Source organism: Phalacrocorax aristotelis, chromosome Z (assembly GCF_949628215.1).
Source record: "Phalacrocorax aristotelis chromosome Z, bGulAri2.1, whole genome shotgun sequence".
Classification (NCBI taxonomy): Eukaryota; Metazoa; Chordata; class Aves; order Suliformes; family Phalacrocoracidae; genus Phalacrocorax; species Phalacrocorax aristotelis.
The window spans coordinates 50,592,755-50,606,718 of record NC_134311.1 but is presented as its reverse complement, the minus strand read 5'-3'; the positions used below and the strand labels follow the sequence as shown (position 1 = coordinate 50,606,718).

At 35.9% G+C, this 13,964-nt stretch overlaps 1 protein-coding gene across 3 annotated transcripts in view; it reads left to right on the top strand.

Moving 5' to 3' along the window:
• KDM4C (lysine demethylase 4C) overlaps positions 1-13,964 on the top strand; it is a 260,269-nt gene that overhangs the window by 220,492 nt on the left and 25,813 nt on the right. For all 3 annotated transcript variants that reach the window (XR_012657889.1, XM_075078323.1, XM_075078324.1), the window contains one exon: positions 8,468-8,653. Coding sequence is in view for 2 of the 3 variants with exons in the window: in XM_075078323.1 (XP_074934424.1) it covers positions 8,468-8,653 (186 nt within the window). In the remaining variant the exon portion in view is untranslated. The remainder of the gene's footprint in view (positions 1-8,467; positions 8,654-13,964) is intronic.

Below are 13,964 nucleotides of genomic sequence, written 5' to 3'. Positions count from 1 at the left end.
GTTTGCTTGATTTACTGTAGGGGTGTCAAGTAGTTCCTGGCCGGTGGCATAACTGCACTAAATGGTTTTACTTATCCTTCTTTTCTAATAGTGTATTCTGTCCACTATAGGTTCCCTTCAATGGGGAACAACTTGCCATGCAGCTGTGTCCTTGTTCAGTGTACTTCATGAGCACAATCTTTTCCTTCCCAGAGGCAAAGGGCATTCACCTACGTAATTGGCCACGACCCCTTCTTGCCCAAAGGACATATAGTGAAGTCCATTCCAATTTTCTGATCTTTTAAGACACAAACCAGCACATTACTGTCATGCGAGTAGGTAGATGAAATTTTGATATGTGTGCTTGTATTGTTGTCAGACGTTTCTGTTTGAGCTTGGCAAGATTCTTTTTTCTAAACATTTGATCATGCATGTCTTAAATCACAGAATCATAGAATGGTTTGGGTTGGAAGGGACTTTAAAGATAATTTAGTTCCAACCCCCCTGCCATGGGCAGGGACACCTTCCACTAGACAAGTTTGCTCAAAGCCCCATCCAACTGATTGTCTCTTTACTAATTTTGTTTTCTTTGGGGGGGGGTGTGCAAATACATTTTTAGTTTACTGGTATCACCTTACTGACTAGCCATTCTCAGAAAGATAGAGAGTTTATTAGATAAGAGATGGTGGTACCTTTATTTTGATAAAGACTGTCTTTGCATTTTTTCATTTCAGTAAATTGCTTGCGGGATATTGCTAAGAATATAATCCTTTCAATGCTGCATCTCAATGTTCTAATTTTATCTGCTCTCTTATTAAAACGTTAAATTCTGTCTGTATGTATTGTATGAAGTATTATAAAGCAATTATTATAAAATATACAGAAGCAGTGGTCTTCTCTGTACTAGGTATAAATAGTGATACTACTTTTCAGAGCAGTGCTTTACATAAATGAGAACTTATGAAGGAGTGCAGCCTGAATTGGCCATGCAGTCTCTTAAAGTTCTCTATTCATTGTCTGTAAAGGACTTTTCTGACTTAGTAAACTCTAGATTTCTAGTGTTCTAGCCTAAATTCTAGAATTCTAGTGTTCTCTAAGTACTTCATATAGTCATGCTGTGTTTTAGTTGGGGATCTGTCTTTTTTGAAATCTGAATAATACAAAGTCTGCCACTAGAGTTTATCTTGATTGGCTTTGCAGAGAAGGGCCTGGGGATCATGGTGGAGAAGTTAAACACGAATTAGCAGTATGCCCTTGCAGCAAAGAGGGCCAACTACATCTTGGGCTTGATTTGTAAGACTGTAGCCAGCAGGCCCAGGGAATTGATCCATCCTTCCCTTTTATTTGGGATTTGTAATACAGCACCTGGTTTCCCCATTATTGACATATGGGAGCAAGTCCAATTAAAGGCCACTGAGATGGTCAGGGCAGCACAGGATGTCATGTGGAGAGACTGAAGAAACTGGGTCTTTTTAGCCTGGGAAAAGAGACACCTTTTTGCAGAGATCTGACTGCTATTTATAACTAGGTAGTCAGAGGATAAAGGGAAGATGGAGATGGATGCCTTCTGCAGGTGAATGGTGATAGCTTCAGAGGCAAACACCACCAATCAGAACATGGTAAATTCCTGCGTTGCGTAAAGAAGGGGTTTTCTTGTTATGAAAGCTGGTGGTCAAAGACTTGAACAGGTGTCCAGCAAAGTTGAGGGATCTTTTTCCTCGGTGGTGTTCAAAACACAGCTGGACAGGCCTTTTGCAACCCGATTTAGGTCTGCTTTGCAAGGTGTTGGACCGCATGACCTCTGGAGGTCCCCTCCAACCTCTGTTATTCTTTATATCTATGGAAATAGTTAGCTCTCATTTTGCCCAGTTTTGTCTCTCACTCTGTACTTTAAGAAATATGTGGTTGTGACTGGATGACTGGAGTGGAGAAAGGAATCCGAAGATGGTCATTGCCTTTAATTTCCAGTAATCCCTATAGGAATGGCCTGGAAAGAGTGCAGTTACAATATAAAACAAACACACAATCTGTACTTCAGAAGCGCTATTTTTTTAAACTCTACTCTATTTGTCTTTCCTTTCTTATGAATCAAAAAGCTATTGGTACCTTAGCAGTTTCACTGAAATAGTAGAGGTATACTGTATTTATACATAATTTTGGCAAGTCCTGATAATATTTTATCAACTCTTAAAATAGTATATAAACTAATACATATATTTGGTGCCATTTCAAGATCTTTTCATGTTTAATTCAGAATTAAACAACATGACTTGCAAGTTCAGTCATTTAGAGTAGTCCCAAAACTACATTATTTCAGAGTTATTAGAAAATAAGATTCCTGTTTCTAATTGCTACTGATGCATAAGTGTTACAATTGCTTCTCTGCTGGACTATATCACTAACAGATTTTCACATACATCTAGATAATGTCTGCCATCTTTAATTTGCCATAGCCCCATGCTATAGGCAGACTTACTGAGTAGTAGGAAATTACTACTAGAAATAATTTTTGTAGAAATAATTTTCTACAAGCATTGGGTTTTTCCCAGTACTGGTACTGGTTATTATGTCTGAAATACCAGAGGGATGCAAAATAGTCCCTTGATACTGTATCTAACAACATACTTAGTTAATTTCGTATGATTGTCTAAACACACTGAACAACTAAGTGGAATAGATGATCTAAGAAACCTTTTCTTCACATGTTCTGATTCTAAGCTCTGTCAGCTTCATAGCTGAAGTATTCAGCTTGGTTTAGATTAATCAGGAATAAAAGGAAACCAAAATGAAAAAAGTAATGAGCTTGTTTCCATAGAAACACACTATGCTCTCTGCCAAAATTAAGTGCTGACATTGTATTCTGAAAGATGGTTGTGCAGACAACATGTGCTCACGTATCTGCAGATAATGTGTCAGATGTCTTCATAGTCTGTATCTTCTGATTGTGTTGTGCATCGTTAACAAATCTTTGTGCCAGTACCTTGCTACCAACTCTTGCAATATGACTAGACTGTAATCTTTTCTCACTTCTAATTCATTTTATGGCTTTGGACTGGAGAAAGAAAAGATTAGTTTCACTGTGCATTTTATGCTGTATGTCTCAAGTTATAACAGTTGATAAACTGGTGAAGCTGCTTCTGTCAATATTCTCTGTGAAATTTTTGCTCTATTAAAATCCATGGGTATTTTACTATTGGTTATAGTAGGACCAACATTTCATATCTAGAGTGTGATTGTACACAATAACAATATTGCTTTTCTGGTATTATAAATTCTGCAGCAAAGCGGATTCATTATGAAATGCAGAGGTGCTAAATCATATCTTACAGGGGAAAAAAAAAAACCACCCCAAACAAACCATGATTTGTCATTAATTTCCTAAACTTTACAATGGTGTTTCTGTCTTAGTGTTTATTTCCGATGATACCTAGAAGGCCAAAAATACCAAGTATATAAAAGAGGATGAGAATATACAACTCAGTTACTGACTAGTAGTTAATAATCATCTGTAGCAGTGGAAGAGCTCTTGTGGGTTGATTTTTAGTAATATTTGGAAATTTAATAATTTTTAGATGCTTTCTTGAAATAGAATTTAATGCCTTACTGTAGTGAGCTTCTTCACATAAGTAATTCTTCTTGCCAAGACATAGAAATACTTTTGAGAGAAATCAATCCTCCAAATTGTTTACTAAAATCCAACCCCAGGTTTCTGCTGCAACCTCAGCTTGTGCTTATTTTCATAAATCTTTGCATCAGAAAGCACTGTTACTGTGTTTAATTCATGATCCTGTTAGGGACTAGAATTTTACTTAGTAAATATTATTCTTTTTGAGGGAAGCAATATAAAATTCTTTACATAAGGATGAATAAAAATTATTATGAAAGCTATCAGTGAGCTTGCTTCTGCAAAATACTGGCATCCAGTTTCCTTAGACTCGTTCTTTAAAATCCATTCTGTTTATATATTTGCAACCTATTAATATTAAAGAGCTATTCCATGATTATGAAATCCATTTGCAGCAGAATATTCTTCCTTTGCAGGGGCAAAAAGAGGTCATTTCACAATCTAGAAAACTGCAATACATTGTTGTGTCCTATATTCTTAATCTCCAGTTATATAAACAATTTTATTTATTCCTCAATTCATTTTGCAGCTGAATCTCTGATTAAGATTGATCCTCAGCTACTTCTTTCATTGTCTCTGCTTTGTACTAGTGTCTACCAAGCGTTAAGTCAAAATGACATTCTTCCTAGCTGTCAAGGGTGTTGAATTTGTTTTAGCTGGTAGGAACAGCCGTAGTTTTAGGCTACTGAGGAACTGTCAGCTGGGCATTAAATTAGCATGATTGTATTTCAGAAAATGTGTTCACAGTATGTCAAGCTAGTTAATTTCACAAGTAGCACGCTTACATACCTAAATACAAGGTTAGCCCTGACAGAGAGGTGTTTAGATTCTGTCCTCTTCAGGAGTGGTTCAGGGTTGGTTCCATTCTATACAATTGCTTAATTTTATAAACTTAAAAACATCAGACTTCAGGCAAGGGTGGGAGGGAGAGTGAAACCTCGGTCTTCAGAACCAGTGATTCCCTCTCTTCTCTCATAATTCTGGTGCCTTTTCCCTTTGGTCACTTTCAGTGATGTTTTGGGGCTTTTTTATTACACTTATATAATCCTTTTTTCATATATCACCATACTATAAAAAATAATATTAACATGGGAAAAAAGGTGAAAAAAATAATGTAAATTCATATGCTGTAAAGCCCCAAGTGAGAGTATGAGAAACACATTACAAGGAATACATTATGAGAAATACATTATGAGGTAAGAAGAGAAAGAATTGCCAGTATGGGTCATTCACAGCACAGTTCAGTTTACTACTTAGAGCTGTTATAGAGCTTGGTATGTAGCTTAGCTAAGGTTCCAAAAGTTAGGCAAAGCAGATTTTTATAGTTTTCTCTGCTTGTATTCTGTGTATTGTGATTTTCTTAATCAAATATAGTAGATTAACTGACTTGTATTTTCAAAGATCAAGGAGCTTTTTCTCATATTTCTGAATGGGGCCATGCTGCCTGATATAGTTATGCAAGGTGTGAATTTGCTTGTACACCTGACTTTTAGTGGTGTGTATGCATACTTTTCAAAATTCATGCCTAATTTTGAGACTCATTCTCAGGTGCAGCTGCATTATCCCTTTCAGTGTTGTACAAAGCACACAGCATCTTAAAAATAATAGGAAACATATTTCGTTATTTGTCAACCTTGATTCTTGCTTTCTGAAAGAAGACTGATTTTCAGAATTTTTCTGGTATCCCATAACCACACAGAGAAATAGGATTTTTTCTCCTGCGTGTACAGTAATTTTTCTTCCTCCCGTTCGTATCCATGATCTCAATCTTTATGATACCTGAACAGTGTAAAGAGTGTAGCACCAAAAAATTGTGTTTGGAGTTAACTGAAGTAACAACTACCTTCCTTGTATTTGGCAGAGAGATGGATTCATCTCATGGTTAAAACACAGGAAGTATTTTCACTTTCTTCATGCGATTTGAATTCTGTGTTCACATAATTACATGTGGCCAAGCAGTATTCCTTTTATATACAAGTAAAGCTGAAGTAACTTCACTTTTCATCAGTATTACATTAATTTTACACTAGCTTGATGGAAATAAGAATACAGTCAATAGTAATTTGATAGCTTTTTTTAAAATTCATTTTTTTAAGTACTTTCAAGTTGCAGCTCTGAAAAGTACTGTGAGAAATAAATTTTCTTACAACATGTCAGTTTGTCTAATATGTTCTTATTGAGTTAACCTATGCTGGAAGTGAACAGAGAAGTCAGTCACTTTTACAGAGAGGAATGAAGTCTTCTCATCCCATTTAATGTGTTACATTTTCAGTTTTCCTGACTGCACTTCCAGCTTCCTCTCCAGCATCTCTCACTGTCCTCATATTGCTTTTATTTTCCTCAGCTTTTCCTCAGTTTTTCCACTTCTAAAACGTGATAAGCCTTAAAATATTAAAATAGAAGAACAACTGTACATATATATATATAGTTGTACATGCATCTTTTTCTTAAGCATTACTAATAAAATGTAATGTTTTTGATTTCTGTATCTCCCAGATTTTCATGATACCTCAGTAAGATGCTGAAGAAACATACAGCCACATTGCAGTGCCTGTATATTTCCTGCAAATTGCAAGTATTTGCAGCATATTGGCTGCACAAGTGCAGCCAATCATTTTAGGGGGATCAGCATTTCGTGCTGTGACATACTTCCTTCAGCTACTGCTAGTTTAGCTGCACTTTTATTTTTATCCCTTTCCCTCAGTCTCTACATTAAGTCTGAAGTGTGTTTTTGGAGTGGTTTACTCAGAACATGCAGCCAGATTTTTTTTATTATTTATTTTTTTAATACCCATATGTGTTTTGTACTTCAGTCTTTATTTGTTAAATTGACTGGTAAATTTGTGTGTATATGTGCGTGAAAAAGCATTCAAAAGGAGCTATGTATTTTCCTGAACTCAGTGTCTAGACATTACATACAATAGTTTTCAATTGCATTTTCTTTCTGGGATTCCCATTTTACTTGGTTCTGAATATGTATATATATAAAATCCTTAAGCTCCCTTGAGAAACAGTTACTTGACTTATCTGAAAATGGCTCATGCACATGAAGGCAAAAGCACAATGAGATATCAGCACATCAGTAAAGTCTCTAGAATGCTTCTTTTGATGGCAAAATCATCTTTACCTCTTAATAGTCCTTCATACCTGATGCTGCTACAGCAGACTGAGCTGAGTTCTGGTCCTCTTAGTGAATGATAGGTACAATTTTTAACTAAGTTCCAGATGCCAGATGCTGCTCTTGTTTCTGCTTGTGCAAAGCCAGGCAGGCTGTTGGCTTTCAGGGAGTGGATGTGAAGGCAGAACTTGAAGAGTTTTTCACATTCAGAATGATGTGTGAACTAAACCCCTGCATGACTGATGAGTTTGACAGGGCTAGCCCTTGCAAAAAGAATTATTTCGGTCACAAACTGAGTGCTAGAAGCCTCTGAAAATATGTAAGTGCTGAATTATACAAGAAAATTTCTGCAGATTTTCTTCAGAATATGGAAATTAATTAACAACAGAACAGTTTTCTTTGGTAACCTGGGAAGATGAATTTGATGTGAGTTAATTTTAAATACTTTGAATTATTAACCATACAATAAAAATAAATCAAAATTATTCTTACTCATGTTCCCAGCATAGGCAGACAAGAGGGTGTTTGACAAAATCAGTGGCTAACAAACTTAGGGCAAATAGAAGTTCCAGCACTATGTTTTCAAGTTATCGAATTCACTCTTTTGTGCCATCAAGTAAAATGTCTGTATTTTAGAATAGCTGAGTTAATTTTATGATCATCAGCAACATTTGCAGTTTTGTTAACCATGATGAGAGTTGTCAGAGGATAGTTGCCATATATAATATAACATAGTTGTCCATAGAAGTTACTAAAATAATTATTCTAATTATCCTATCTAGCGTGTTTGTTAATGTCTTTTGGTGGCAAGACACCAGTATTCTTGTACTTTGTTTTTTTAGTGTGGTGGAGCTCATTTCCCAGACTCAGTTAACCTAGCTCATGTCCCTTCATTTATTTCATATAGGCCACTTACTTTTGTCACTTACAAAATAGTGACAGTATTTTGATGCAGTCTCCATTTTGGCAAAAGGGAAAAAAGTGGTATGTCTTGACACTGGTAGGGCTGTTGACATGGTGTTTTAATATGTGAAGTGGGAAAATACAGCCTACTCAATCACCATTATATTGAATACACAACCACTGAAAATCAGACTAGAAAAAAAGAAAAGAGGCTTAGGAACAGCCTTTAGCTGTGGAATTATGGAAAGGCTTGAGATAAAGCATTTCTAACTTTGAGATTTATCCACAGCAACAGGTTATATGAGGATGTTGTAGAAACCATTTCATGAATATGTTAGATTAACCATCTCCCAAAGACTAAGTATATATTTAGTCCAGCTTCAAAGTAGGGGGCTAGGTTAAATGGTATATGGAAGTCTTGTCCAGCCCTACATTTCTGTGGGCCTATTCTCTTTATTTTTGAATCTTGCTGTTACTTTCTGCAGAATTATATATAGGGGTTTTTTTTATTTACCCATTTTAGGAGGAGCAGGTTAATTTTCAGAGGAGTGTATGGAATTCAAAATCAAACTTTTAAATAGCTAGTTATATATGAGTTTTATTACTATAGCACCAGAACAGATCATCTTCACATTAACATAAAAAAGCAAAAATGCTGTCTATTAATTATCATATTACTAAGTTACCTTGTAATTCATAAATTCTTGTTCTTTTGACATGCATATTGCAAGGTATAAAGTGTAATCATTAAAGCACAAATAACTTTTCAGTCCTGAGATACTTGCAGAAGTCAATGGAGTTGGGGTAGTATGGTAAATATTCTGTTTATTTTGCTTCTGCAGAGATGTATCTTCTGCAGACAGAGAATTAAGAAAATCTCTGGTGCCTGCATTCAGTGTTCATATGGACGCTGCCCAGCCTCCTTCCACGTTACCTGTGCCCATGCTGCTGGAGTGCTAATGGAACCTGATGACTGGCCGTATGTTGTCTACATCACATGTTTCAGGCACAAGATCAACCAAAATGTGGTAAGAAATTTGTTTCCTTATTTGTTAAAAAATTGAATAGCAGATTTAAAGTATGTTTCCTGAGAAAATGGAAGGAAGGAGCCACGCTACGTATTATCATAGCTCCATCTATCATATTTCCATACATAGCAAACTATACATCTTGAAAATTCTTCCTTTTGCTGTTACCTGGGAGAAATTATACTTGCTGTGCCTAACACATTTTTCCATTAAAGCCATTGTTGAATATATTGTTTTGACAGCCAGAACAAATCTTTCAGTTCTCTGTTTTGTTAACCAGGAGTGTATTACAAACACCCAGATCACAGTATCTTGCAAATATTCACAGATACTGTGAGATATAGGATATGGTGCATATGTAAGTTCTTTGTTCCACAGCCAAAAATGTCTTGCAAATATCCAATCATAATTATTCTGTCATCTGGCAAAGTAACACTGGAATGTCATGAAAATTCATGTTATTACTGTGGCTTTTTATATCTAGCCTGTGCTAAGGAGGAATCTTTAATTTTAGTTGAGGCACAAGAAGAATTAGTTTAATGTCTTATTTGAATGAAGAGAGAGCTCTTGCCATTTATCCTGGGCTTTTAAAAACTGTATTTTGTTTACTGGCAAACTAGAAGGAGTTAATGTAGTTTTATTGAGCAAATAGCTTAGTAAGTTAGTCAAGTTGAGAATTCGCAACAAGTTGAGAATTCACAAGTTGCAAATTTCTTATGTCCTTTATACATTAGGAGTGAAAGAAATAAACCCAGGTAATGCATGCAAAATGTATGTCTTTCAAGAGGTTGGTGGTGAATCCTTGGTCTTAATAACAAGGCTACTGAAAAGTAAGATTTTCTTGTGAGTGTAGTAAGCTTTAATGCCTCCCAACTACAATAATCAGTCCTGAGTGTTGGTTCTTAAAAAGGAAAACAAATTGTGCGTCCCTGTTTAAAACTTCCACAGAACTATTAAGCCTTTTAAAGATTTTTGTTGTCTTCCAAAATGAATTTACACGTGAAACCAGCACATGTCACGTGGTTTTAGTTTCTTCAAACACTTTTAAAGAAAATGTGTTTGGTTTAAAAACAAACAAACAAATTTAGACCTCTATCTGTATAGGAAACTTAAGATACTTTTCTTGGCTTTCTTGGCTGTTAGTTGAAAATAACTGGGTTAAAATCATGGCCAATAAAAACAGAGCTGCTCTTCCCAAATATTTTCTAGTATTTGTTTGGGACAAGTCTTTAAGTAGTGGGACTTACATCAGTATCTGGGAAATCATTCCCTAATCAAATAGGACTTCTGCAAAATGCTTCCTTCTATTCCCACTTCATATCTATATTGCAGCCATTTCCTCAGTCCCTTAATTTTTCCACCTTCCTCTAATATATTTGTCTCTGATGCTGGAGTCCCCTTATGGTGTTAAACAATGCATGTGATCTCCTTCACCTTATTCTCTTTCATGGTACTAAATGGTAAATGTGCCGAAGTTTCAGATTATTTCTTCTGTGTTTATTATAGTGGTATATCTGTCCTTATAGTGGTATATCTGTCCTAAACAGACTTTTTTCTGGCATTTCTGTGCTCATGTTAGTTATTAATAGAATAAATAGAATAAATAGATATAAATAAGAGAATAAGTAAATAGAATAGAATAAAAATAAATAAAATAAAATAGAAATACCTACAAAATATTAATGAAAAAACAGGTAGGGTTCTTTAAGCAGAATTTGTACTTTCAATCTAATATAAAACAGTGCAGACTTCAGCAATGAGCTTTCTTAGTGTACACTTTCTCTGGAACAGAAAAGAAGTTCTTAAATAGCTATTATTTTGAATAGTAAGAAACAAAACACATGCTTATCTGAAAAAAACACAGTAGTAATAGTGTGACATGGAATCCCATAAAATAAATTTTTCTTAGTGATTTTCTTGACCTATGTCAGGTAGCATCAAAGGGGAAAAAGCCACCAACTATGGAGAAACAGGATTTTGTGTGTCTACTATGTAAAGGTTGCATGACGGATGTTCAAAGTAGCTTGGAATGAAACTCAGCACCAACCTTTTTGGAAAAAAAAAAAATCTGTATTATTAACTTATTTCCTGAGGCTCAGATCAAAATGATATTTACAGAAGAGAAGGAAAAATTATGCTTTTGTGTTTTTCACTGGGCCAAAGCTTGGAAAGATCAGATATTTTGTTAAAGAATTTTTTTCTTTGAAATTCTTAACTTACTCCTGAGACAAAGGAGATTGCCATATGTTTGTATATGCTTAGTTTTATACTCTGTCTTTTGGATAATTAATCTAATCACATCTTTAAGCCTTTTGAAGTTTTTTCACCGTTGGTTTTCTTGTGATGCTTTTCTTAGCTATTAACTATTCCTTCATGCAGAAATTACATTGCTTTTCACCATTAGGCATAACAATGTATCTTACTTCTAATGAACTTCTTTTTGTTTGTCTGTTGTTTTAACTTCCTTGTTTAAAAGCAGAACAAAAGAATCATGCAATCTGAAAGATTATACTCACTTTGTAAGTTTTTACAAGAATCAAATAAATTGTCTTGTCAGGAAGAAAAAAAATTGGTATTTAGCATTTGAAAACATCATACGTAAAGCAAGGACACTATTACTACTCCTTAATTCAGGGAAACAGAATTAAAATTGCCTGGTTTTTCACTGATATAGCCTCAGATATTGTACCTAGATGCTCAGTGAATACCTGTGACTTTCTTCAAGTTTTAAGAAAAACTACGGAACAACGCAAAACTCAACAACCAAAGCATGGCTCCTGGGCACTAGGGAAAATTGTGACATATATCTGTAGCAGTATTGTACTATGTAAATCAATGAGGGTGCTCAGCAAAAAAACTACCTATGTACAGATAAACGTGCATTATTACTGGTGTTAGTGTACCTCCACATCAGGCAAGGGCGTATTGCAATGATGAGGTGGACTATGCATCCAAAGTATTTATGACTGTGATCTCAAGTAAATTGTTTCCAAATTATTCATCAATATACTTCCACAAGTCTTTTTCACTGGGTATCAGATTCTGTATTATCTTCAAGATTTTTTCCTAGAGTACAATTTTAATGTCAACCATGGAAAATATGGGCGGGTCTTCTGATGACAGATCATCAGAAAGACAATCAAAAGGGAAAGCATAATCCTTGCATCCATGTAGTGCTGCCAAATGAAGTAATTATAAAAATACTAAGAAATGAAGTTCTGAAATGTTGATATGCCTTTTCAAAAATATGTTCTTTGGAGGTCCAGGGACTCAAAATTAATGATGCCTTTTATATTTGCTGAAGGTACAGCTTTAGAAATAATACAAAAATTTGCTAGAAGAAAAGTTGTTTTATACAGAGTGTTTTTGATTATTTCTGTTGCAGCCTTATTATTTTATTATGTAAATTGGAGTGTCAATATGAAAGGAAGGCTCTGCGATTTACTACTTACAGACAGTAGGTCATGTTTTTTTCATTTTTCCTCTTTGATGGTGCTTGTCTCTGGGCATGAAACATATCCCTCACACCCTTCTGTCATCAAACTTCAAGAACACTTGGAAGTACAGTTGAGAATAGGTGCTGAGCGCTGTACTCTGTGCTGGTGTGCCCTCACCTTGAGTACTGTGTGCAGTTTTGGGTGCCACAGTACAATTAAGGATATAAAGCTACTAGAGAGTGTCCAGAGAAGGGCCATGAAGTTGGTGAAGGGTTTGGAGGGGAAACTGTATGAGGAGCGGCTAAAGTCACTTGGTTTCTTCAGCCTAGAGAAGAGAAGACTGAGAGGAGACCTACCTCATCATGGTCTGCAGCTTCCTCACAAGGGGAGAAGGAGGGGCAGGTGCTGGTCTCTCCTCTCTGGTGACCAATGACAGGACCTGAGGGAATGGCAGGGAGATGTGCCAGGGAAAGTTTAGGTTGGATATTAGGAAAAGGTTCTTCACCCAGAGGGTGGTGGAACACTGGAACAGGCTCCCTGGGGAGGCAGTGTCGGCTCCAAGCCTGACAGTATTCAAGGAGCACCTGGACAACTCCCTCAGAGACATGGTGTGAATTTGGGGTTGTCCTGTGCAGGGACAGGAGCTGGACTCCATGATCCTTGTGAGTCCCTTCCAACTCAGGACATTCTATGAATCTGTGAATTTGTTTTGATCAAAAGAACCCTTTCATACAAAAGGAAATGAGAAAAAGAAGTTGTATGCAGCTGTACTAACAGGAAAAAAAAACCCAAAGCATCCATAGAAGATTAGCAAAGACAGCACTGAGGGTCAGAGAAAGTGAGCTGGAGGCAAATATATACTCACAGGTGGTGTTTAATTTGGAAAGTATGATCAGAAGAGGCCATCTAGACGGGCCTAGTTATGTTCATTTTGAAAGGTTAACTGTCTTTAAAGTGGGCAGAGAGAGGAGTTTCAAAACCCACTGGACAGGAGTTGTGAAAACCTACTGTCATGGCCTTTTGAGCTATTTCAAATTACCTTCCGCCATTATCTGCCAGTTCTTACCTCAGTAGCACACAGGGAACAAAGGGATGCTGTCAGATGGAAGCTGTCTGCCAAATACTGCCAGCCCCTTAACATTTCAGAGAGACTAAGGCATGCCTTAGGAAGGACATATTCAAAAATCATGAGCCGACATATTTTTGAAATGTCATGCATCATTTCTGTCCCTAAATTGAAGTTCCAAGGGGTAAGCTTAAAATGCTGAGAGTTATGTTCCTGTATCAAATCAGTCTCAAAATTTTGAGGATCCCCCATTAAAGATTGTAGTCAGAGAAAGTTTCTAGATATTTAGATATACATAAGATGCCTATTTCATGGTAGTTATTATGATTTCACATGCACACAGTTTATATATTTTAAGAAGATTTTTGTGTCCTGCCATACAGAAAATGAAGAATAAAGTAATTTTCCCGCTTATCTTTTTGAAGTTTGCAGAAGGGGAGGTTAACTTTTTTTTTTTTTGTATCTGGTTGTTCTCTGTATTTCTGCCACTATCTTAGTTCATCCTTAGCTTAGGCAGTCTTAAAGAAAATCATGCTTTTTAAACCACAGCTTTCTCAATAATCTGGTAACTACCACGGCTGTTTCTTTAATCTGATAGACTCCCTTACATAATAACTGTCATTTCTGATCAAAAATGACATTCTTAACATCAATAAATTCTTAAGATTTTCTGACAGGAAATGTTTTCTGGGACATGCAATCAATTACAGAGTGTGCTTGTCAATATTTTTACTGAGAAATAAATCAAGAATCCTACCAAGATAACATACTGAGAAATAATCTCCTTGAGCTAGGATGCACTTCTGTT